This window comes from Saitoella complicata, assembly GCF_001661265.1.
Source record: "Saitoella complicata NRRL Y-17804 unplaced genomic scaffold SAICOscaffold_29, whole genome shotgun sequence".
NCBI lineage: Eukaryota > Fungi > Ascomycota > Saitoellomycetes > Saitoellales > Saitoellaceae > Saitoella > Saitoella complicata.
This window is the reverse complement of record NW_017567020.1, coordinates 66,280-88,988: the sequence shown is the minus strand read 5'-3', so window position 1 is coordinate 88,988 and position 22,709 is coordinate 66,280. Positions and strand designations below refer to the sequence as shown.

At 52.0% G+C, this 22,709-nt stretch overlaps 5 protein-coding genes across 5 annotated transcripts; 2 read left to right on the top strand and 3 right to left on the bottom strand.

Moving 5' to 3' along the window:
- Positions 1–38: 38 nt before the first annotated feature.
- SAICODRAFT_10291 (DNA polymerase V) lies at positions 39–3,098 on the bottom strand (the record flags this gene model as incomplete). Its single annotated transcript, XM_019165209.1, has 1 exon — positions 39–3,098. One exon carries the CDS (start codon positions 3,096–3,098, stop codon positions 39–41), a length of 3,060 nt encoding a protein of 1,019 aa, XP_019021107.1.
- An 849-nt stretch (positions 3,099–3,947) lies between these two features.
- On the bottom strand, positions 3,948–5,805 carry SAICODRAFT_27922 (uncharacterized protein; the record flags this gene model as incomplete). Its single annotated transcript, XM_019167072.1, has 2 exons — positions 3,948–5,430; positions 5,492–5,805. The coding sequence occupies 2 exons, from the start codon at positions 5,803–5,805 to the stop codon at positions 3,948–3,950; spliced, it is 1,797 nt and encodes a 598-aa protein (XP_019021106.1).
- A 3,220-nt stretch (positions 5,806–9,025) lies between these two features.
- On the bottom strand, positions 9,026–10,209 carry SAICODRAFT_68031 (Wdr5 protein; the record flags this gene model as incomplete). The annotated part of the gene is made up of 2 exons (XM_019170350.1): positions 9,026–9,873; positions 9,924–10,209. The coding sequence occupies 2 exons, from the start codon at positions 10,207–10,209 to the stop codon at positions 9,026–9,028; spliced, it is 1,134 nt and encodes a 377-aa protein (XP_019021105.1).
- A 117-nt stretch (positions 10,210–10,326) lies between these two features.
- Positions 10,327–12,208, top strand: SAICODRAFT_10288 (DNase I-like protein; the record flags this gene model as incomplete). Its single annotated transcript, XM_019165208.1, has 3 exons — positions 10,327–10,388; positions 10,437–10,797; positions 10,853–12,208. 3 exons carry the CDS (start codon positions 10,327–10,329, stop codon positions 12,206–12,208), a joined length of 1,779 nt encoding a protein of 592 aa, XP_019021104.1.
- Positions 12,209–12,433: 225 nt separating this feature from the next.
- On the top strand, positions 12,434–22,617 carry SAICODRAFT_73741 (uncharacterized protein; the record flags this gene model as incomplete). The annotated part of the gene is made up of 4 exons (XM_019170887.1): positions 12,434–13,549; positions 13,602–14,064; positions 14,146–14,675; positions 14,786–22,617. The coding sequence occupies exons 1-4, from the start codon at positions 12,505–12,507 to the stop codon at positions 22,615–22,617; spliced, it is 9,870 nt and encodes a 3,289-aa protein (XP_019021103.1). The 5' UTR covers positions 12,434–12,504.
- Positions 22,618–22,709: the final 92 nt, after the last annotated feature.

The window sequence follows — 22,709 nt, the reverse complement described above, 5'->3', positions numbered from 1 at the left end:
AGGTTGCCCAATATATCTCATATGCAATGCTTTCTTGTTTATTTGTTTCCACCCTTTCCTTGACCCTTCTTTGCCTGCCCCCAGTTGACAAAGTCAAAAAACAACCCAGGCTGGATCTTGCTGTTCTTCTTCACCAACCACTCGCTCAAACTATTCGCATATACGGCAACGACATCGCTGACAGCGTTCTCATCCATACCCTCGGTGAAGCAAAGCTTAGCGAGGAGGAGCGAGCACTGACTACAAGCGGCACTCGCCTGCGGTGTCTTTGTCTTCGCTGCCTCCTGGTGCACTTGCTCCAAGATCAGCAAGACGCGGACCTTATCGCACGTGGGTAAGTCCTTCTTGCAGAGCTTGGTGCGAATGATACCAGCAGCCTTGTCAGCAACGATAGAGCTGGTAGTCGTTCGCATCACCTTCAACAGAGGTAGAATCAACTCAATGGACAAGGGGTTTGCACTCTGCGTCTTGCAGAAGATCTCGATGAGATCCAGGACACGGTTCTTGAAGTGGATGATCTGCTCCTTGGTCTCCTTAGCTTCCTTCTTCTTGGTCTGCTTCTTTGACGAGCTCTTTGAACGCTCCTTGAAGATAGTCGCAAGGTGGTCATCGAGAGCCATCATCTGGTCGTCATCCATTAACTCCTCTTCTGAGTCCTCATCCGGCATTTCGTCGTCCATGTCGACATCAGCGCCTGCCGCGCCAAGAGCATCAGACAACGCCTTATCAAGTGCTGCATTACGCTCAGCAGCCTCATCGCCTTCGTCATTGTCTTCCTCGTCCTCGTCCTCATTATCTTCATCTTCATCTTCATCGTCCTCGTTATCCATCTCTCCCTCATCCTCCCAGTCATCCTCCTCTTCATCTCCTTCTTCCATATCCTCGTCACCTTCCTGATCGAACATCTCCTCACTCCCCTCCTTGCTTTCCTTCGTCTCTAACACCTCAGTCAACAGCACCAAACTTGACTCATTCATCTTGTCGACGAAAGTAGTGAAGATCTGTTCTGCCAACTTGCGCAACAACGCCGAGTTCTTGGACATGAAGGACAACAGAATATCAGTCAATACCTCAATCGCCTCCGGCTCATCCTCGTGCTCGTGGTCATGATCATGGTCATGCTCGTGGTGATGATGGTGCTTATGCTTATGTCCGGCCTTTTTCTCCTTCGAGAAGACCTTCTCGTAGCAGTCCTTGAGATCACCCACAACATTAACAGCTTCCGCATCTCCATCATAGATCTGCAGAATAACCAACGCATACAACAACTCGAAACTAGCAAGCTGCTCCTTCTTGTCCTCCTTCGCCGCCGCCTTCTTCTTGTGAATCTTCTCGAGCATCTTCAGAGCGGCATCACGCTCATCACTGACAGTCTCGTTAAACTCGACAATGAGCGAAGCACCGGAAGCCTCGTGAGTGAGAATAGCCTGAAGAGCGCGTGCTGGCCAGGAGTCGTTGTCAGCGGGAGGGTGAGAGATAAGCACCTTAAGAGCAGCGCCCAATCGTGCCCTCATGACATTCCGAGTAGCAGTCGTAAAGACCGGCTCAATTACCGCAGTAGTCTCCGTCTTTCTCTTCTTCTTCTTTCTCTCCTCGCCATCCTTAGGCCCAAAATGACCCTCAATAGCCCAGAACTCAATGACCTCACCAACCCACGCACCAGTCTTGTCAGTCTTACCCGAGCGGATGAGCGATAGGATTTGGTCGATCGCCCACTGACGCCGGGTCTCGACAGCTTTCTCAAAGTTACCGCCCTCCTCCTCCTCGAGACCCGGGACGCGGATCATCTCGAGGAACATACCAGCCAGCGCCTTCAAACCCTCCGCGTCAGCCATAGGCATGATGGTCTCGACCAACTTGGACTTGGTAATACGGTCGAAGTTGGGTGTGCCGTTCTTACCAACAATGCACTTGACCATCGCGGCAATTTCGGAGGGGTGGCTCTCAGCGTAAGCCTGGTATGCGCTGAGGGAGCGCTTAGCGGCCTTATGAAGGTAACGCTCGTTATCGGCGGCGTGGTTGATGATAGTTCTCAAGATGTTCTTGGTAAGTGTATCCTTCATGGGAACGTCAAGAGCAGCCGCCATCTCAACAAGTTGGAAGCCCCAGAACTTGCGCTCGAGGGAGGACTTCTCGGAGAACAAACCTTCGTCAACGGTGACCCTCCAGAAGTCAGCAAAGGAAAGAGATGAAGGAGGAAGCGTGCTCTCTGTTTTGGGAGAGTAGAGATCGAGAACCATAGGCCACACAAAGTGCAACTTCGGCTTCCAGTTGCCCTTCTGTGTATCGGCGCTCTTCTTCTTCTTGCCCTTCTTCTGCTCGTCCTCTTTGGGTGGCTCCTCCTGGGTCTCCTCAGTAGTGACCTCCTTCAAGACCTTGGCCAACAAAGCAGAGTTGCTGGTGTTCAAGGGGTTTCCGTCCTTCCAGCCAACCTCAGCACCAATCTTAGGTCTCTGACCATCCGGCAAGTTTCTCAGAGCGAGAACGATACCAACACCCTCGACCGTCTTTCCCATCCCTGCTGATGCGACTTTATCGAGAACCAACTTTGCACCCTCCTTGCCGAACGTAGTGCCGGGCAATTGTCTTACGGACTCCATCATGACGAAAGAAGCAAGTTCGCGCAGCCAGACCTTCTTATTGGAAAGGGCGAACAATAGACCGATCAACTTGGTATAGGCTTCCAAGGTGAACTTGTCGAGAATTCGAGCATTGACAAGAGATTGCAGACCGAAAAGGCGTCCAAAGTCAAAATCGCGCTGCTCCTGTCCGGTGATGTTGCCTCCACCCTTCGTCCACTTCTGAATTTCCTCAATCAAGCGCTCAACCGTCCATCCCTCCTCATCCTGTCCCTTTGCGACGGTCGAGAGCACCTCAGTCAACGCAACGCTGAATCCTAAACGAGCCCCACCCCTTCCAGATGCCAAACCCTTAATCAATCGGCTAACAATGTAATCCGCATCCTCCTTCGCAGCCTCCTCGGACTCCAAATGCTTCAAGAGTGCCGTCGCAGCGTCGAGCCTCGCCTGAGGCTGCGGTGAAGCAAGCGCCGAGAACCATTGAAGGTTCAATCCTGCCGAAGGTTTAGGCAACGACATTCTCTCTGGATCGTATTGCGAACCTCGAGAAACTTCGGTGTTTACTCTTATCCCAAAATTCTGCACTTGTATGAAGGCACAGGCACTGATTGCAGTTCACGTGCGCGGGGAGGATCCTGAGCGTTAAGGTGGGAAGGACGAAGGAGGAGGATGAGAATGGCGAAGACAATTGCAATTGGTAGGTACGAGTATCCATTCCATTCCGATTAACTAATAGATAACATGAAAACACGTCAACGGACATGTTCCAATGATCCACTAAGGTATATGGTCTTAATAGAGAATAAAAGAGAGTAAAAAGAGAGTATGCGTCCGTGCTATGGCTTCCAATGCTCATGCAAACCAGACTGTGTGATAAAGAAGGACGCCAAGAAGGTCAAGGTCACCCTGCCATTTTTTTCAGCGTCCCTTGTCCTCCGCGAACCGTGCCTGACGAATTCATGTCGAAGATAGATGACGAGAAAAAGAATGAAAAAGTGCGAACGAAGGCGCTCGGTTTCGTTCGAATAAAGAAAGAATGTTGCAGAAAGGGTGCCGCAAGATGAAATGCTCGGCCGATGCCTTCTCAGTCACCGTCGAGGAATGCAAATGCTAATAATGCGATGCATTTGCATGAATGAGTGTGATTGTAAGTGTGTTGCTGGTCAAGCCGATGTAAAGCTGATTTTTCGCTTGCCGTGATGCAATATATATTGTTCGTCGAGAAATGTCGACCGATTGTAGTGGCGTGTTCGTGGATGCCAGTTCCCGTCATGACTATAAATAGCCGTCAAAGTGCTTCGTCGTCTTTTCTCATCTCTATCTTCCCCGGAAGCAGAAATCTTCCCTTCTTCGTAATCATCATACATCTCAATAACTTGCCGTTCTCCTGTTTTCAATCCTCTTCAGATCCTCAAATAACTTGACACCCCTAGCCTTTAGATTGCCGCTCTCTTTCATCTCGCTGTCGGACGAAACAAGGGCATCGAGATCGTAGCCATTCGCCCTGCGAACAGCCTCGTTCTCTCCAAAAGTGTAAGACGCAGTGCGACTCATGCCGATGGCCTTCTTGCCATCGCCTCCCCTCTCCTTGCTCTTCGCAACCTTGCGGAACCCGTGCATGGAACTCTCGTAAGCACTCTTATGCTTGACATCCTCCATCTCGACATAAGCACCCTGGCACTTGTCCTTGTGAGCCCCAAAGAACCCGCGGTAGCCTCCATCGAGAATGTAAAGCTCGGGATACCACAACTGAGGGTACCTCTTCATGTTGTGGAAACGGTCCCGGTTGCGAAGGTGCATGGCCATCTTGGGTGCACGATGCTGAGAGTACTCGCAGTGGAAGATGATCAAGACCTTGCCACGCATGGGGTTATTCAAGAACGTAGGCTCAAGCTGAGTCATATCGTTGATGTTCATGGCACCCTGGACGTGTCCTCCAGAGTACTCGTACGGGAAACGACAATCAACAATGACGAGTTCATCGTAACGCTCCCTGTACTTCCCCTCGAGAACATCCCGCATGATGTTTGAGTCGATACGCTTAAGCGGATCAGACTGAACACCAAAGCAAGGCAAGATGAGAGACTCTCCGGCACCAGTAGTAGAGATACCAGGCGAAGCCAACAACTGCTGAGCCTGCTTCGCGGATGCAATAGCAGCGGTCGCAGCAGCAGCCGCGTCGATCGCATCCTCGATCTCAGGCTTCAACACCTCTGCAGGGTGTTGAAACAAAGATTGCGTCCTCCTGAACTTTGGCGCACGAGGACCGAGCTGAGCAGCCCTCGGCAATCCAGGGCGACGGACCTGAGCAAGAGGCGAATCACTCGCGGCAGGAGTAGGAGAATCCGTCAATGAGCTACCACCGAGGATAGAAGGTCCAGCAGTGAGTCCACCGATCTTCTTGATCGGAGTAGCATCCTCGTCAGACCCGAACAATTGATCAAGAGACACGGACGTCGACGAAGCCTTAACCTTGCCAACCGGTGACATAGGCTTATGATCCATCGTCATAGTCATAGTCATCGAATTCTCCTTATTCGAAGCGTTCATCGAAGCGAGCGTGTAGCCCCGATTCGACAACGCCGCAAAACTCGCACCCTTCATCCGCGTCAACGGAGGTCGAGCCTTTCGAGTCTGATTCGACGGCTTCAAGAACGCATCCGAAGACTTACGGTCGCGGGCGTTATCTGCCGCAGCCGGGAGTTTGTGAGGGAGTGGAGAAATGTCCATGGGTGAGGACAGCATTGCTTTGTGATCAACGGAAAGGCCAGGTTCGTCCGGCGTCCTTGGGGCAGGTTTGTTGAAGGAAAAGGAAGGGAGGAGGGAACGGCGGGGAGTAGGAAGCGAAGGGCTGTGCGGCATTCAATTAGCATTTCATCTCGTATATGCGTTATCGATTGGCATCCACAAACCTCTTTGGATCGATATGAAAGTTCTCGCTCATATCGGCCACCAAGCAACTCGTAGGACTGACACATTTGCTAGATGTCCCACTCGCTCCTCCATTCTCGGCATTCTTCTTGAGGTCAAAGTACCCCGCATACCGTTTCTTTTCATCGAGTACATGGGAACGACTCCGCTGAAACCCACTTGGTCGAGACTTTGGTCGATCCGGAATGGCGAAATGGTTCGTGTTGTTATCGTGATCCTCATGAACTTCGAAAAGAGGAGAGAGCTGTGAGTTGGGCGTAGGGATGGGTGAAATATCCATGGATTGGTGAAACATGGTTTAGATTATGTGGTTTTGCAAGGACGACCTGTCGTACATGCAGTTGTTGAGGGTATTAAAGTACTAAGAGTAGTATATCGATCCGTGAATGCTGAATCGATTGTGAGAAGCTGAGTGTATGCTGCTTCTTCTGTGTGATGAGGATCTCGTTAACGAGTGCAAGATCCGATCTGCTGTGTATACCAAAAAGACAAACGAAGTGAACGAAACAAACGATTGGTGATCTGATCCAGACGGACGGCTGTCGTAGATCTGTTAGAGGAAGACTCGTCGTGGAGTGGTTCCTTGATGTGGTTCGTGGTTGGTCGGGTTGAATGACCTGGGTATTAGGCGGGGAATGAAGTTGTGGAGGTGGACACAACCGAAACTGCGCAAAACGAAAAAGAAGGTCGGGTAATCGAAGCTGAAAACGAGTGCAAGCTTCTTTACCGGTTTGCCGTCTACCCAGTCGAGGAGGGATCAGGTCGGTCGGTGGGAGACACTCAGCACAAGCAGGGAGATCAGCAGGTTTTGTCAAGCCGCCTAGGAACTACAGCTAGGCAGAGTGGACAGTGCCTTTGGACCTACGCTCAAGTGCTTTGTCCGCGGTTCGATGCAAAGCCTTGATTCGCTAATGAAAAGGCTTCGAAACGGGCGTCTCTACGTGCCTCTTCTTTGCAGGTGGGTCATATCACCCCTGTGTTTGTGTGTGACGCCGTTGGACGCGCCGCCAGTTGCCCCGTTGCTATGGATCCGGACAGCCCGTGTGTGAAGTATAGCTCCGGCGTCAGTTGGAAAAGAAGCCACGGCGTTGCTTGTCCCGTTGATCATGAAGAGGAGGGAGTCTCCATTGTCCTCTATGTTCGTTCCTCGCCTCGCATCTCTCTTCATCCTATCGGTGTAGCATTCATCCCACGACACTTTTTCAAGTTGACGCGCTTCGCTATGGCAACGCGAGCACCCAGCACCTGCACACAGCACACCGCATGATCAGACAGCAGGCGACGTCTGCGGCGCCCACACGGCCAACAACAACACAACACATTTGTGCACTCAATTCCCCTAATTAGGCCTAGACCCCTCCCACGCTTGCCGTCCATCCATTCTTCGAACACTGCCTAACACGAGACTAATCGGAAGACTGCTGCACACCGAACCTCCTAGTCACCTTCCGAAATTGGTACATTGTTGCCGTTCAGCGTGGATCGACATTGTGTGTGTGAGCATGTCTGTGGGAATCGAGGGGAATGCATGCTTTGTTCGCCGACGCGTTTATTCGTGGGAGACGAACCGAGAAATGAAGTCGGGGTCTCTTGTATGTTCTCCGCTTTGGGACAGCCCTGTACGGACGGATCGTACCGAGGCACGGACCACGTTCAGAATCGACACGTCGAATTGGAGATGAAGATGTTTTGTACTCACGGTGAGACTATTGAGCTTGCCGAGGACAAAGGTAGGGAGATAAGCTTTTGGGCGTACAAAGGCGATCGCAATGAAGGTTTACGTAAAGTAAGCGCTGTTTTGTTCCAGAGTCTCGCCTTGTTTGTTGTGATTCGAGCTTAAGCTTGCCCACCCGAGCCGTACCGCCTTCCTCCCTCCCCTGCACGATATTAAGCTTCCCATGCCCGGTCGTCCTTCCATTTTTCTGCCGAATCCTCCCTTAACGTTCCCGGTCTCCCGCACCTCCTTCTCGGACGCGGTCCCACGCTCCCCTCCCCTCCCCGCCCCGCGCGCGCGTAGGCGTTTGTTTTGATCTGCACCCACCTCGCTCCCCCACACGTCTTCCCGCTTCATGCGCTCGGGCTTGACCTTCCTCCGGTCTCCGAGTTCAATCGGAGTTCGCCACTGTAGCTGCGGAGAGTAGCATGGTCAAGGCTGTGCCAAGCGTAAGGTTGAGGTGTGACGAGGTGTGACGTACCCATGAATGCGATGGTGGATTATATCGGAGATTTATGAATATAGACGAGGTATATAGAGATTTAGAGGTAGACGTAGGAGGCTGGAGGCTGGAGCTCAAGCGAGGATGACGTTGAGTGTGAGTGAGACTGTAAACAACTGGGCCCATGCTCAGAGACACAACATTCCGATTGGGTGCTAAGCTTCACGCCCAATCGTGCCGTGTGAGACTGCTCTCTCTCTCCGCATTTCACGATCAACCCGAGCCGAGCCGCAGCCAAGGCTGTGAATTGTAATGCGGCCATCGACGGCAGCCCACAGCCCAGATGTGTCAACTCACCATTCCGCCTGGGACATGTGATGTAGCCCGCCATCATCTCCAACGCGATCATGGTGAAAGTGTGTGTCGGATGAGATGACATTGTGCCAAGTACAGCAAGCCGAACCCGGGGAATGCAATTGTGCTGGCGCATCACCTATGTGCCGAGCTGGCCCGAGCGGTGAAGTCATACGAATGAATGTGGATGCATCATGGTTTATATACCGATAAGGCATTTATTGAATTGAGGCGCATAATTGACCTCTTGTGAGCTGTTGTGGCCATGCGAAGGCAATGTATGCGTCCATGTGCACAAACCGCCAGCGCAGCCTGAGTTCCCGTAGACTCGCACCAGGTATCGATTTTGGCGACTAGGTACACTCAGAACTCGTACATTCTGCTAACCTGAAGGTCCCTTGCTGAGTAAAGCCCAGCTGAAGTCACCGGGGCGTTCACGGCTTTGTGGAATGCGTATGATATCCCAACCAGTACTCTGCCACCAGAGACCGCACGCCTTCTTAAGTAGTTACTGTATAGAACCGACAACCGTCTTGGAATTGAGAGGGAGAACGCAGCTTGTTTATCCGCACAAACCCGTCGTTGGGCAGTTCGATAATATCGATGCCAACCGATATCGATACCGTGGGAACTACCAGCGCTTGGCAGCCGTGTCAAATTATAAGTTGAGTCAAGGGCTGGTTCAGATATCTATGTCAGCGGAAGCAGTTTAGTATCACAACTTGTAAACCCCCTTGGCAATCTGCACGAAGAAGGCCTGGTTGGTTGGATTGGGTGTTATTATGTTACCACGCGACGGTGACTAATGTACACATGTACGAGCTTGACGAACACTTTCAGCTATATCGCCAGTATGTCCTATGGACACAGAGATCGTCGCATAACGGTTCTGGCATGTGCTTTTTTACTCCACAAGACAACGATTCTTTCACAGACCATCAAGCCTGTCCAACATCGATTAACCATCACGTAAAAACCCCTCCTCTTCGAATTCAAACATCGAAATCACTCCATCATCCACACCTTAACCGTCTTATCCAACCCCCCACTCACAATACAATTCCACTCCGGATGCGTATCAACGCCCAACACCACATCCTCGTGCCCCCCCTCCACCACCTCTCCATCCTCCCCCGTCGCACCTTTCCCTCCAAGTCTCTGCACCACTTCCTTCCGCTGCAAATCCCAAATAACGACCCCACCATCCTCGGAACCGGATACGATCAGTTTCCCACCCGTCACGGAGAAAGAGGCGAAGACGCAGTATGAGGTGTTTGTGTGTCCGGTGTAGGTCTTTAGACAACGGCCTGTGTGGAAGTTCCAGAGGCGGATTTGAGAATCGAGAGTTGAGGCGAGGATATATTTCCCGTTTGGTGAGAATTTGGCGAACGAGACAGGTGGATTCGCGTCATCCACCAGCGTCTTCAAACACTGTCCAGTCTGCGTATCCCAAATCCTGATCAACCCATCATGCGAACAAGACACAATCATCGTCCCATCGCGATTAAAATGCACCGCACTAACCGGATCCGAATGCGCCGGCAAAGTCTTCATACACTTCCCCTTCTTCACATCCCATATCCTAATACTCTCATCGAAACTACCACTCGCGAGCACTTCTCCGCCCGGACTCCAATTAACGCAAAAGACGTAGTTGGTGTGGCCTTTGAGGGTTTTTATGCAGGTTCCGGATGAGAGTTCCCAGATTCGGACGGTGTGGTCGTCGGAGGCGGAGGCGAGGTGGGTTGAGGAGGGGGACCAGGCGACGTCTGAGATGCCTTTTCGATGGCCGGTGAGGGTTTGGGAGAAAGAGCCGTCGTGGGCTGACCAGATTTTGATGAAGGAGTCGGCGGCTGTCACATTGTTAGCCCTAATGATTCACAAATGAAAGCTTGGGACGTACCTGATGAGGCGATCCACTTTCCGTCCGGAGAGAATTTTACGGATGATATCGCTTTTTTGTGGCCGACCATACTAAATCTCAGTGTATACTTCCCGCTCCCTCCTCCTCCTACTGGTGGCCTCGGTGCTACAGCCGGTGATTTCTGTGCGACGGGTGTCTTTTGTGCGACCGCAGCCGGCGGAGCAGCGAACTGATTCACGTCCTGCTCGTGCGCTGGAGAGGAGGAAGTCTTGACGCGCTTTGGAGCCGGGGCATCTGGGGAGGATGATCGTGATCTGTCGCTCATGGTTGAGGTGTAACGTTGACTGCTCGATTTGGATTTATCGAGGAGCTGGTAGGGGATGCAGGCGTGTGGCTGGTGTGACGTCGAGCGACGGGGACGACTTGAACAACAACACTTGCAATGACCGATGCTGTTGAGGAAAAGCACCGCCGTGGAATCAGACTGCTGTCATTCAATTGCTGGTCAGTCCTCTTTCTTTTGCCCTGGATCACTGCTAATAGCTGGCGAAGGGGCTTGAAATACGTCTCCAAACACCGCGCCATCCGCCTTCGGACAATCGCCTCAATCCTCTCAACCACCTCATACGACATCATTCTCCTTCAAGAAATCTGGGTCGAATCTGACTTCAAGCACCTCGCGCAAACATGCTCCTCCACATTCCCACACGCAAAGTTCTATAATTCTGGTGTCCTGGGTGGTGGGCTAGTGGTTTTGTCGAAATGGCCAATCGAGGAGACGCATATGCATCCGTATAAACTCAATGGACGGCCTACGGCTTTTTTCCGGGGGGATTGGTATGTTGGGAAGGGGATTGCTAGTGCTATTATCCGTCATCCCACTGGGAAGAAGATCGAGGTGTTCAACACCCACGTACGTTTCCATCCTTCTCTTTTATTGACAGCTGTTAATATTTTGGGATGGATAGTTGCACGCCCCCTATGGCGAAAAAACCGATTCCTACATGGCCCACCGCACCTCCCAAGCCTGGGAATTCGCCCGCCTCGCCCGCGCCTCCATCGCACAATCCCACATCCTCCTCTGCGCCGGCGACTTCAACTCCGTCCCCGGTTCCCTCGCTCACCGCATCCTCCGGACATATGGTTTAATGGCTGATGCATGGATCAGCGCACACGGCGAGGAACGGGGAGGAACGGGAAAAGATGACATGACGGGCGTGGAGAAGATCGAGGTCGTGGGTGCGACGTGTGATTCCAACTTGAATACTTGGAGGAAGAACTTACCGGGGGATAGGCAGGATCCGGATGCGAGGAGGTTGGATTATGTCTTCCATGACCCGCGGACAACTGAGGTCACGAACGCTAAAGTTACCATGCTCGACCGTATCACAGTACAAGAGAAGGGGCAGGAGGTGAGTATATCGCTTTCGGACCACTTCGCCATCGAAGTCGACCTCGTCATGCGCGAGGAATCAAAGCTCGTACCGGAGTTTTACTTGGATGTCGGGACTTTGGATGGAATCCACGACGTGACGACTGCCTACACTTCCCTCTCCTCCACCCACTCACGCCTCCGCATCCTCCACTTCTTCCTCACCCTCCCTCTCCTCCTCGTCCTCCACATCATCCCCTTCTACATTCAAAACAAATGGGGAGTCTGTGCGGTGATGTTCGTGGCGTGGGTCGCGGCGGTCGTGGGGGTCGTTGACGGCTTAATCGGGTTTTTGTTCGGGTGGTGGGAGTGGGCCAGCCTAACCGAATTCGACGACCAAGTCCGCCGGCAACGACGCCTTATCGCCCATATAACCGGTCGCGCAACACCAACCACATACCCCCCCTCCATCTCCCTCTCCTCCCCCGACAACGACGAGAAAGAAATGGAAGTTCTGGAAGCCGCATTCAGCCCCGAAGAAAAACAGGCACGAAAAGAAATGAGAAGAAGGAATACGAATACGATTTCGAACGCGCTTATCGATACAGGGGCGGAGGATAATGTTGTGGATAAGGTTGTGCAGAGGGTTACGCAGGCGATTCCGATGATTAGGAGGGCGACGTTGGGGGAGGCGGATATGAGGGCTGGGAATGCTGTGCTACCCAAAGCTGAGGAGAGCCGGGAGGGTGCGGAGAGTTTGGTGGGGGGGGATCCAGCTCAAGACTCTGAGAAGCACGAGGTTGAAGTGGAGGAGGAGGAGGAAGAGGAGGTGGGGCCGAGCATTGAGGAGAAGGGTGGGGATGATTACTTTGGGGTCGCAGCGGGAGACGTTGATAAGGAAAAGAAGAAGGCTACACCAAGCATCACGCTGGGTCCAGTCGAGACCAACTGATTATTGATAGGATGCACTAGCATGAGAGATACCCACGGCATAAAATGCATCGCATGGAAAGTATTCGTAGTGAAATTACAATACAGGTAATAATACAAGATAATGTTACACGCAAAGTTCTGCATGTTTTCGGGGTATTTTGGGGAGGTTGCGGTTGTCGTCATGTTGATCCGGACGTTTGTTTTGATTTGCGCAAGCTGCTGCGGCGACGGCGACAAGGCGACAAGAAATATACGAGTTCCGACTGTCGCGAACTCGACTAGGAGTGTACTTTTTTTGGAGAATTAGTGATCAAGATGGACGACGACCTTTCTTACCTTCAGGCTGGGTTCGATCCCGCCACCCTCCGCGTCGCGGACCTTCGTCGCATTTTGTTGGAGTGGGACGTTCAGTATCCTTCGTCGGCGAAGAAGGCTGTCTTGGTGGATATCTTCTCGCAGAGCATAACACCTAACGCCGCAAAATACCTCAAGAAGAAGGAAAAGGCTCGTGCGACCAAAGCTGGTTCGCCGGATGTGTATGCCTACGACCGCAAAGTCAAGATCGAATCCACGTCTGAGGTCGAGCCAGGACAAGAGGAGACTCCGATGGTTAGGAGGAAGAGTCGGAGGAGTTTGAGTCCGCGGAAGGCCATGCAACCTGTGAGTGAGGAGGAGGAGATCAGCCCCCCACCGACCGCGACGAGGAGGAAGAGTGTGAAGATTGAGAAGCCGGTCTTGGCTGTTGAGACGAGGACACCGGCGAGGAGGAAGAGTTCTAAGCTCCTCAATGAGGGGGAGAAGGATGATGTGGACACGTTTAGTCCGCATAATCCGTTTCAGAGTCCGCCGCCTGCTGGTCTTGAGGGTGGCAGGAGAAAGACGTTGGCGGAGGGAACGGCGAGTTCGAAGAGGAAGAGTCTTGCGGCTACGACGCCTGGTACGCAGAACAGGAGGAGGACTGATCTTGGTCCTATCTTGGCTCTGGCGCCGCCTGAGGCGAGGGTGCCGGCTAGGTTCATGCCGAGTGTTAATACGCTACAGACGTCTACCGAGTTCCGCGAGCTTGTGAACCAAGTTGAGGAGGAGAACAAGGATTCCGACGAACAGGAGCCCGAAATCACGGAAGAGTTCACCCCGGACGAGGTCAAGGAGTTGCAGGCTACCCCCGATGGCAGGAAGAGGTTGTCTGAGAGCAGAGCTGAGGCGCGTAGGTTGATGAAGAGGAGAAAGGTAAAGAAGAGCGGTCCGAGTGTGTGGCCGAAGGTGTTGCTTGGGGCATTGGTTGCGCCGGCGGTTGCTTATGGGGCTTGGTGGAGGGAGGAGAAGGTCAACGTTGGGTATTGTGGGGTTGATACGCCTGGTGAGTCCTGTCTTCTTTCCGTACGCAATGCATTTTACTAACATTTGTTCAGAACATCCAAGGTGGCCTATTCCTGAAGCTTTGCAGCCGTACGAGCAGTACGACCCTCGTCCTCACCTTCGTCCCGAGTGCGTGCCATGCCCGGATCACGCTGTCTGCTACCCTAACTTCAAGGCTGTTTGCGAGCCCGACTTTGTTGAGGTTCTCAACCCACTTTCCCTCAATGGATTGATCCCATTGCCGCCTGCTTGTGAGCCCGACTCAGAAAAATTGAGGAAGGTCATGATTGTGGCGGATGAGGCTGTCCAGCAGTTGAGGAACAGGAACGCTGCCGAGGAGTGCGGACACGTCAAGCTCCCCAAAGGCGAGCCAAAGGGATTGAACGAGGAGGATTTGAAGGCCGAGTTGTACAAGCTCAAGTCTCCCGCTTTGACGGATGAGCAGTTTGAGAATCTCTGGCAGCATGCCTTGAACGATGTGGTCGATAGAGAGGAAGTCACCGTCACTCACACCGAGTAAGTTTGCGCCTTGTGTATTTCGTTGTTATAGCAGGATGGACTGATCTGACCACAGGACTGTTGTCCGCACTTCAACAGTGGAAATAACCGAATCTTCTCTTCCTCCTCCCTCGCAAACATCAGCTTCGGCTGCGCGATCCGCAAGTCCATCCGCGGATCCCTGGCTCGACATCGAGGCGCGCTTATTAGCGTAGTTCTCCTTGCTCTTGGTTTCCTTTATCTTCGTTCTTTCTTGATTCGTCGGCGCAAGTACTCTCGTCGTGTGGAGGAGTTGGTGCATTATACCCTTCGTCAGCTTTCCGATCAGCGCCGTTTCAATATTTCTAATCCTGAGGCTACGCCGGTGCCGTATGTGGCTGTTGGGCAGTTGAGGGATTTGGTGTTGGCTGGGGAGTTTGATCCGAAGGAGAGGCAGAGGTTATGGCTCGGTGTTCAAAAGGTCGTTGAGGGGAATTCGAATATTCGTGTCAGGCAACTGGAGGTGAATGGGGAGATTCATAGGTGCTGGGAATGGGTCTCCGGTGTCAGTTTTGCTCCGTCGGAGGAGACGACGCCTACCAAGGTGACTGGAAAGGAAGATGAGGCCGTGGACGCTCCCAGGATTGTTGGTTAGACGTTGATTAATAATAATTTCCATTCTCACATTCACTCTCAATTAGACTTCTCGATACGGCGTGGCGCGTGTGGCTGTGTCGAAAAAGCTGAGGCAACCCTGCAGCTGCCGTCGCGTACGAAGAAAGGTCGCTGTTTTCTCAGGGAGGTCCTTGGAGAATGAAGGACAAAAACACCCAGACGACAAAGAGGCATCGCTTCAAGCCCTTCTCCAAGCGGGTAGAGGGCGTGAAGATCGATGTGTACCACCGCGTTAACCGTCAAGTCCAACATGAGGAGGCCGAGGAGTGTTTCTTCAAGACGGCGTTGGAGTCATGGACGGAGCTTAACCTCACAACTACATTTACACAATTTCTGAGAGAAGTGCGACCGCTCAGCAATACCCTGGTGCAAGTGCTGTACCACAAGGAGAAGATCTTTGAGTTGTTGGAGGGCTTTTTGAAGAAGGGTGATGAGCTTGCCTTGGAGCCGCTGTTGGACTTGATCACGCAATTCGCCCGCGACCTCGGTACTGAATATGAACCATTTTTTGCAAGGTCGATTACGGCGCTCTTCCCTTTCGTCAGATCAGGCGACCTCGAAGTTATCGAGCACACCTTCAACTGTCTTGCCTTCTTGTTGAAGTACCTCGCAAAACAACTCGTTCCGGATTTGCGACCAGTTTTCGACTTGTTGAGTCCGTTGCTCGGAAAGAAGCAGCAGAAGTACTACACCACTCGTTTCGCCGCAGAGGCTTTCGCCTTCCTGATCCGCCGCGCCAGAGGTGAGCACCTTAAGATTATTGTGAAGCACGCTTTGGCGGACCTTGCGGCAAATCCTTCGGATCTCTACAGTGATGGATTGTGCACGATTTTCACTGAGTCGATCAAGAGCGTGGAGATGACACTGCACTCTCGCGCCACAGCGATCTTTGAGCAGTTGCTCGAATGTGTTCATGAGTCGGAGACACAAGAGGGACGGGCACTGGTGAAGAAGGTTGAGATTGCGCTGTTGCATCACAGTCAGAGGCAAACATTCACGTCGATTTTCGATGTTGTTTGCAATAACCTTTCTGCAGCACTCGAGGCGACCTTCGCTCCTGCCACGAGAGTAATCTTCGCTGTTGATTTGGCTTACACCCTCGCCGCTGTTCGCAAGGGTACGCGTGTCTCAGACTGGCCGCGTATCGCCGACTTGGCTGCCCGCGCCGTCTCATCTAAGACCCCCGAAGTCTTTTGGCCTGCTGCACAGCTTGCTGCTGTTTTCCTGCAATATGCTGAACTCGGACTCGCGGCTCAGAAGTGCGACTCCCTTTTCACACCTATCTTTGCTGGCGAAGATGTGAATGCTGTGTTGGCTTTCTGCGATTACTTGGGACAGAGCGTGCCGGAACGGTTTAGAGACCTTGCCTTGCCCTACTTTGTCAAGTTCGTTGCCCAGAGGTGGGAAGCCGCGGAACAGGATTTGCTCGTGACATTGCCAAGATTGAAGGAGAATGGTGTATTCCGGACTGGCACTGTGCCCAATAAGAATTTGAGCAACACTGGCTTGTTGCAGTTGAACCAAGAGAAGGGCCTCGTCCCAGCTTTGCTCAAGAAGCTTTCAGTGTCGAAGGAGCTTACGATTGCGTTTCATGAGCAGGATGAGCAGTGGTTTGCGCAACAGTTGGCGAGGTTGGAGGCGTTGAAGTGCATCCATGTTACGCCTGCGGCTATCAAGCCCGTTGTGCAGCAACTCGGTCTCGTGCTACTCGAGAAGGGTCAGGGAAGCAAAACGGTCGCGCCGGTGTTGGGTGCTGCGTTGACTATCTTCGCTCAGCACCTTACTGAAAATGACCAGAGCATCGTACAGTTGGTTGCAGACAACTTGAATCAATGGACAAGCGTCATCTCTTTCCTTGAGGGAGCTAAGGCTGTCTTTGCTGCTGCTTCGAGTAAGAAGGGGTTGACTGTCAACAATGTTGAGCAGGGCATCATCGACCCACTCCTCCCCATCCTTGCTCTCCCCTCCAAGAGCCGCCGTTCTGTTACTTTGGAGATCCTCGCTTCCGCATACTCCTTCCTCAACAAAGGCAAGATCTCGGAACACATCTCTGCATGCCAGCTCGTCGAAGATGCACCACTCACCGTCGAGTCCGTACGAACCGTCCAGATGCAACTCCGAAACCTCGCACAGAACTACTTCCTCATTCCCAAGCAGGACTGGGTCGGTCAAGTTTTTCCTCGGCTGTGTCTCGGTGTGTTGACGTTGAACTTTACTGCGTTGTGGGGAGATGCGTGTAAAGCGTTGACCTCTGTTGCACAGCAGAGACCAGAGTTGGTGTGGGACCTTGTATGGGAAGGGTTGCAGACGACGACTCAGCCGACGCTTGATGATGCTCCGGAGGCTGAGGAGGAGGAGCCGGTTGGGCAGAATTCGACTACGACGTCGGTGTTCCAGTGCTTCAACTTGGCTAACGTTACTGAGATCTCTGAGAAGAGTCTTAGCATCATGAAGGCCGGTACTGCTGAGGTAAAAAATCTCTATGTGAAGAAGTTTGTGGAGGATAGCACATTGAGTCCGATGGCGAGGTCTCAGGCATTGAGGGTGTTGCTTGGCGTCCCTGAGTTGGCAGAGAAGCACAACGCCCAGCTTGTCCCTCTGTTCATTGACTGTAACGGTACGGATGCTGTTGCCGTTGAGGAAGGTGATGCTATGGGGGTCGACGCCGAGATCACCAAGGAATCCTGGTCGAGAAAAGACAAGAATACCATGTTGGAGCTGTTCGCCAAGTTCAAGAACCCTAGAACATTGTCCAAGACTGATACCGTTCGTGAGATCTTGATGAATCTCTTGGCTATGGGAGACAACCACATCCAAACTCTAGCGTTGAACTGTTTGTTGACCTGGAAGGAGGTTGAGCTGAGGACGTATGAGGATAACTTGAAGAACTTGTTGGACGATACGAGGTTCAGAGATGAGATTACCTTGTTCTTGCATCTCGATCAGAGAGACTCGACGATTCAAGAAGCACACAGAGGCGTGCTTATGCCAGTTGTTGTTCGTATCCTTTTCGGTCGAGTCGTGGCCAGGAGGGGACAGGCTAGTCAGAAGAAGGGTCTCGCCTCTCGACGAACGACTATTTTGGCTGCTTTGGCGAACTTGCCCCGGGACGATTTGAAGTCGTTCTTGGATTTGGTCTTGACGGCGTTCAAAGACCTCGATGTTATCAAGAAGTCTGACGCGGATCATCACGTCTTGCGTTATAACCAGGCTGATGCCGAAGAGGTGCCCGAGAGGAAGCAGGTTGGTTATGTCACCATGTTGGCCGAGATTATGGAGCAGCTCGGAACCATCATTGGGCCTTTTACGGAGGAGCTTCTGACGCCTCTCGTGTACTGCTTGTACCGTGCGCATACTCGCATTCGCAACCAAGAGCAGACGGAATCTGAGGGTAGCGTAGAACTCAAGATCGCTCGCAATATCCGTCAGGTTGGTTTGAAGTGCTTGACGGCCCTGTTCAAGTACTCTACCGAGTTCACATGGCAGCCATATGTACCCCTCATTTTCAAGGAGTTTGTGTCACCTCGATTGGAGAAGTTACCCATCGAGTCTTCGCAGAATCCTTCTGGCTTACTTCAGCTTTTGGCGACCTGGGCATCTTCTGTTGCTACTGTCTTGTATTTGGCGGAGTATGACACTGAGGTCGTTCCTAATGTTCTCCGTTGCCTCACGAATAAGAGTGTGAAGCCTGAGGTTATCACATACATCCTGAATATGCTTCAAAAGGTCTTGGATCACGTTGATGATTCCGAAACTGAAGAGGACGTGGTTGAGGCCATCAAGGACAAGGTACTCATTCCTAACCTTGACCTGGCACTTGATAGTGTCACGTACCTTCTCGAGAACGAGGAGTCCGCTGGACTCAAGGGCGACTTGTTGGAGTTGCTGATCAATGTCCTTTCCCGTTTGGCACCTATGGTCTCTGCTGGTGATCAGGCACAGAAGTTGGTCGGTCTCCTTATGGTCATGCTTGATAAGCCCAAGAAGGCTGTTTCTGAGAAGGTGAAGACTGATGTCTTGGAGGTTGTGAAGCATTTCCTTCCGCTTTGCGAAGACTTCAAGCCTGCAGAGCCTGTCTTCCAGAAGAGGTACAAGACTATCTCGTCACTTTTCGCTAGCCTTGCGACTCGCAACGGTCGTCTCGTTCTTTCGCAAGTCTTCGAGGTATTTGGTGCTGCTGACGAGATTCTGCTTCGCGTGGTTAAGCTCATTGTCGACCTTAACTCATTTTCCAAGAAGAGGCTTGATGAGCCTGATTTCAACCGCCGCTTGAAGGCATTCGCCGAGGTCAACGAGAATCTCTTCTCGGAATTGACTTTGCGGGAGTGGTTGCCGTTGTTGCACAATGCTCTCTTCAATATTCAGGATAAGGAAGAACTTGCACTCCGCAGTAGTGCCTCGTTTACTTTGAGACGGTTTGCTGAGGTCGTTGGTGCTGCCGATGACGAGCAGAGAGACAAACGCATCGAGGTCCTCAACAACGTCGTTATGAAGGAGGTCCGTCGCGGTATGCGTAATCCCAATGAACTTGTCCGCGCTGAGTACCTTTCTGTCTTGGCTCATGTAGTCCGCCACTGCTCCTTCTGGGATCAGGTTGGAGATATGGAACCCTTGCTCTTCGGTAACGACGAGGAAGCCAACTTTTTCAACAACATCTTGCATATTCAGCAGCACCGTCGCTTGAGGGCATTGCGCCGTCTTGCTGTTAGCGCTTCAAAGGGCATTCACCCGCAGAACATTGCGCACCTCTTCATGCCATTGATCGAACACTTCGTCATGCTGACGGGGGAGAAGGCCGAAGTTCACGGTTTGATTGCGGAGACGGTGAAGACGATCGGAGTTCTGAGTGGTTGGTTGACTTGGGCTCAGTACAAGGCTGTTTTGAAGCGTTATATCGGTATGCTTAAAGGAGACGTTGAATCAGAACGTACTACCATTCGTCTCATTTCAGCCGTTGTCGATGGCATTGCCGGTAGTAGCAACGCCCAGGCATCCACAGCGGAGGACGCGGAGAGTGACGCAGACGGAGAAGATGTCGATATGGCAGATGCGGGAGAGGTCGAGGAAATCAAGCCTTCAACGGCGCTACTGTCATCTCTTCCGCCCGTGGAAAGATTGCAGGAAGAGGTCCTGAATGGGCTTTTGCCTCCTCTCGTGAAGTATCTACATACCAGAGAAGAATCCACGGTTATCCTTCGTGTACCGGTGGCCTTGCCCATCGTTAAGCTTCTCCGTCTCCTGCCGGAAGAAGTCATTGCGAACAGGCTCCCCGGTGTTCTCATGGACCTGTCGCACGTTCTGAAATCAAAGTCTCAAGAGTCCAGGGATATGACTCGCAAGACCCTCGCCGATATTGTGGCTCTTTTGGGTCCGGCTTACTTCCAGTACGTCTTGACTGAGCTTCGCGGTGCCCTTTTGCGTGGATCGCAGCTTCATGTTCTGGGTTTTACGGTTCACACGTTGTTGGTCCGTCTCACAGAGAACAAGCAGATTACCAAGGGTGATTTGGATTACTGCCTGCCGGCAATCGCCGACATGCTTGTGGATGACATCTTCGGTGTAACTGGATCTGAAAAGGAGGCGGAAGGGTACAGCACCAGTATGAGGGAAGTAAAGGGCAACAAATCGTTTGACTCTTATGAAATCCTCGCGAAGTACTCAAGCGTTGAGCATCTTGGTGTGATGATTGCTCCTATCAAGAACCTTCTACACGAGTTATCTACCCTAAAGCTACTGAAGAAGGTGGATGAAGTGTTGCGCCGCATCACTCTTGGTGTGCAAGCGAACGAGGCAGGCAACTCCAGGGAGATGCTTGTCTTTGCGTACAATGTCTTCCAGTCTTCTTTGAAGGCCGAGGTGGTTGTGCAGAAATCCACCGAGAGTGAAGCCAGGGCTGAGTCTCGTAAGTTCTTTGAGCTTGACATCAAGCCAAAGAAGCATTTTATCCGTGACCATTACGTGGCGAACGCCTCTAAGCTTACCAGATTTGCGTTGGATACTCTGCGATCCGTGCTCACGAGGAACGACGAGCTTATGACTGAGGCAAACTTGGCGGGCTTCATTCCTTTGATCGGAGACTGCATGTTGTCAGAGTCGGAAGAGTTGCAAATCTCGGCTCTTAGATTGCTGAACCTGTTGCTCCGCGTTCAGATGTCTGCCATCGACGAAGGTGCTGATGTGTTTGTCGCGCAAGCGTTCTCGTTCGTGAAGACATCGCCTTCAACTAACTCTGAAATCTGTCAAGCGAGTTTGAAGTTTCTTGCGACGGTTCTTAAGGACCGCAAGGGCGTTGACATCAAGGAAAGCCAGCTGGCCTATATCCTTAAGCGTATCAAGCCTGACCTCGAAGAGCCTGATCGTCAAGGTGTCACCTTCACGTTTATCCGCTCTGTCCTGTCGCGCAAGTTCATCATTCCTGAGGTTTACGACGTTATGGACACTGTTGCCACGATGATGGTCACTAACCAGACTCGTTCTGCTCGTGATGTTGCGCGATCCACCTACTTCCAGTTCTTGATGGATTACCCTCAGGGTAAAGGCAGACTCAAGGCTCAAATTGCTTTCCTTGTTCGAAACTTGTCGTACGAGCACCAGTCTGGTCGTCAGTCTGTTATGGAGGTCTTGCATCTGATCTTGTCCAAGTTTGGTGATGTCCTCGTTCAGGAAGTGGTTGGCAGCTTTTTCGTCGCCCTTGTTATGGTTCTTGTGAACGATGACGTGGCTGAGTGTCGTGAGATGGCGGGTGCTTTGATTCAGAAGTGTTTGCAGAGGGCGGACGCAGAACGTCTCACTGGTATCGTCAAGGCTCTCAGGACCTGGACTCAGGCCGACGACCAGCCCTCGTTGCAGAGAACTGGTATGCAGGTCTATGGGTTGTTCTTCGATGTCTTCAAGGCTACCAAGACGGATGAGATGCAGTACTGTGTGAAGCGAATCAGGGATCTTCTTTCGCAGAGTGCCCGGGCGACTGACGAGGACGCTGAGGACGTTCAAGTTTCTGATACTTGGGAGATGGCATATTACACTTTGCAAACTTTGTCAAAGATCGCTACGACCTGTCCGGAGACTGTCATCACCAAGAAGGGTGCCGACATCTGGAGTGCTGTCAGGCAGCATTTGCTTTACAGGCATTCATGGGTACGCTTGTCTGCAGCACGTCTCATTGGTGCTCTGTTCGCTCAGTGCAAGGCTGCTCCTACCCAGTTGCCTGTCGAGATCTCTGGAGGACTGAAGTTTTCCTTGGAGGACCTCATCGAGGTTGCCAGGAAGTCTTTGATCCAGATGAGGAGCCCTCAATTGTCCGAAGATCTTGGTTTCCAAGCCATCAAGAATCTCATATTCGTCGGAAGGGCCTTCTACGGCTCGCAGGCTATCATGCCTGCTACAGACGCCGATGCTGATGAGGAGGAGACTGAAGATGCTGCCGAAGGCAAGGCAGGACAGGTTGTTACCTGTTTGTCTTGGATGATGACTCGTTTGTCTGCTGAGCTCCGCCGCGAGCGTAGAACCAACGATCGTCAGGCCTTGTCCAAGCGTTTGATGTTGCAGTGGTACGCAACCATGATCAACATCATTCAGCCTACGGATCTGGAACCGCATGTGAAATCCATTTTGAGGCCTCTATACAGGTTCTCCGAGTTGCCTGACATTAACACTGAGAGTAAGGAACTCAAGTCTTTGTCTCAGGAAATCATGTCCTTGTTGCAGGGTCGTGTTGGTGTGACTAGTTATGTCCACGCCTTCAACCACGTCAAGCAGGATGCTTTCGAGAAAAGACAAGATAGAAGGCACAAGCGTAGCTTGCAGCAGGTTGCTGAGCCCGAGTTGGCTGCGAAGAAGAAGATGAAGCACAACCTTCAAAAGAAGGAGCAGAGGAAGAAGAAGTCACTTCAGTTCAAGTTGAGCAGGGGTGGCTAGACATTCACTTAGATTTTCGTTTATGGCGTTTAGGAGCATTTTGTTAGGAGTCTTTGGCATTCGTATTTAGAACATACTTTCAATCAAGAATT